This window comes from Dictyostelium purpureum, assembly GCF_000190715.1.
Source record: "Dictyostelium purpureum unplaced genomic scaffold DICPUscaffold_474, whole genome shotgun sequence".
In the NCBI taxonomy this organism is placed as follows: Eukaryota; Evosea; class Eumycetozoa; order Dictyosteliales; family Dictyosteliaceae; genus Dictyostelium; species Dictyostelium purpureum.
The window spans coordinates 19238-21692 of NW_003519808.1; the positions used below are offsets into that span (position 1 = coordinate 19238).

The 2455-nt window shown below is 20.9% G+C and overlaps 1 protein-coding gene across 1 annotated transcript; it reads left to right on the forward strand.

Moving 5' to 3' along the window:
* Nucleotides 1-951: 951 nt before the first annotated feature.
* On the forward strand, nucleotides 952-2439 carry DICPUDRAFT_158786 (uncharacterized protein; the record flags this gene model as incomplete). The annotated part of the gene is made up of 1 exon (XM_003293816.1): nucleotides 952-2439. A coding segment is annotated over one exon (1488 nt), but the record flags the coding sequence as incomplete, so codon positions are not given.
* Between the last annotated feature and the right edge of the window lie 16 nt (nucleotides 2440-2455).

Sequence of the window (2455 nt, forward strand, 5' to 3'; positions counted from 1 at the left end):
CCTCATTATTTTTTTTAATCAAAATATTTGAAAAAATAAAAAAATAAACAAATAAAATTTTACTTTTTTTCATAATATCTTTTTCCAAACACTTTTAGATTTTAATAATAGCAACACAAACATCAGTTTTATTTTAGTGTAAATTTTTTTAGTTTAAAGTATTTTTTTTCTTTTTTATAAAAACTTTTTCATGAAATTATTTATTTATTTTTAGTGTTTTATTTGAAATGTGTTATAACTTTGTCAAAAATAAAAAAAAAATCTGTGGATTGATCCATATTTCAAAAAAAAAAAATTAAAAAAAAATTTATTACAAGAGATATTTTTGGAGACTTTGAAAAAATTTATTTATTTTTCTGAAAAAAAAAAAAAAATTAATTTTTTAAAAAAAAAAAAAAATAAAAAAAAACAGTTTTTTTTTTTTATAATAATAAACTAAAAGTTTGGTAATAATATTCTTTGAACCCTCTAAAGTTCAAAAGAACAAAAAAATATTGAATTTGATGATAAGATTCCAGATGAATAAAAACGTGAATTTATTTATGCGGTTGTGGATTAGCTTTAAATATTTAATTGAAAATCCATTTATAAATCAATTAGCTCTTATTATTTCTGAAAAGCTCACCATAGATTACATGCAAATAATGTTTTAATGTTTACGGACTTTTTTTTTTTTTTTTCTTTTTCTTTTTCTTTTATTTTATTTTGCATTCTAAATAACACATCAACTTTTTGATTATCAAAAAACCAAACTAAATTGAAAATAAATAAAAAAATAAAAAAAAAATAAAAAAATAAAATTTTAATATATTTTTTATAACGGAAATATAATAAATAGAAATAGAAATAGAAATATATAAATAATAAATTATTAATAAAAATAAAAAAATATTATTTTAAGAAATAAAAAATTATAAAATAATAAAATAATTAAATACCAAGTAAAAAAAAATGAATAATGTAAACATAAAAATTTATAATATAGGAAAAGAAAAATATGAATCATTTTGGCTAGATGATAAACCATTAGACTCCCTTAGTTATTTCGATTTATGCAAAAAATATAAAAAAATTATGAAAGGAGGCGATATTTCAAATAGAATCACCGATAGATCTTTATTACTTCAACAATTTAAAGCAATATTAAAAAATGAAATTATAAAAAGATATTCCAAAAAAGATAATAATTATCACAACTGTATTATAGTAAACTGCACATGTCCACTTTGCCAAGAAGAAGATCCAAAATTAACAACAATCCTTTCAAAAAGCTCACCCAGTTGGTTGGATAGATTAAAACTAGTTTTTAATTTTTTTAATAAATATTTTTCAATTAATAATAATAATAATAATAATAATAACAATGATAATAATAATAACCAAGATCAAACTTTTACAATTTATCTTCATAATTCAATTTTATTTTCATTTTTATATACTCATAGAAAAGTTTTAAATATCAATGACAATTCAACAGATAGTGAAATAAAGAGGTTCATTACAGATACATTGGCTTGGCACCCAAAATATTTCTTTTCTGGTAAAGATGACCACAGATTAAACGGCTGTAAAGGATACTGGAAAATGGCAATACAATCAAAAGACGAGTTTAATGCAATATATAGTTTTTCCCCAAATATATCTTATAATGGAAATACTAGTTTTATAAAATTTCTAATAGACTCACCTATATTATTAATAAACAAGACAACAAAAAAATTAAATTATCAAAAATCAACCAAAATCAATAAACTATTACTTTCAAATAGTGATGAAGACTATGAATCAGATTCAAGTGAGGAACATCAAGATGTTCACAATGTTCACAGTTCTAAAATATGGGGTTCCGATATATCTTCTATTTTATACAAAATGTCTTTGCTTCAGTCTTGGTCTGGTTTATTGGATGGTTTATCAAAAGAGTCAAAAGAATTAATATGGTCTACATGCAGTTACTTTGTTAATTTTGGAAACTATGATCAAAGTTCATTTTCAAAAACATTATTCATTTGGGGTAGTAATCTTTTTTCAAATTTACATTTAATAAATATTCTTTTTTCGGCAATTGGGTATTTAAAAGAAATGAACGAAATAGAAGGTGATTTTTATTATTTAGATTCAAATGTCAAGGTATTTAAAGAATTTATCTTTGATGATCATAGTAGTGGAAGTGAAGAATATTATAATAGTAGTGAAAATGACCTTACCTACACTGATGAAAGTACCCACTCGTCAAGAAATAATTCACCAGTAAACTTTGAAATTGATAAAGAATTTAATGAAACAAGTAATTCTATTTCATTTGATAAACTATCAATTAGATCCAATTCACCTTCCTCCTTACAATCAATACAACAATCTATTTATAAAGAAAATACAAATGAAATAATAAATATGTATAATAATAACAATAATAATCATAATTATTTTAAAACAAATGTAAACCACCATGGAA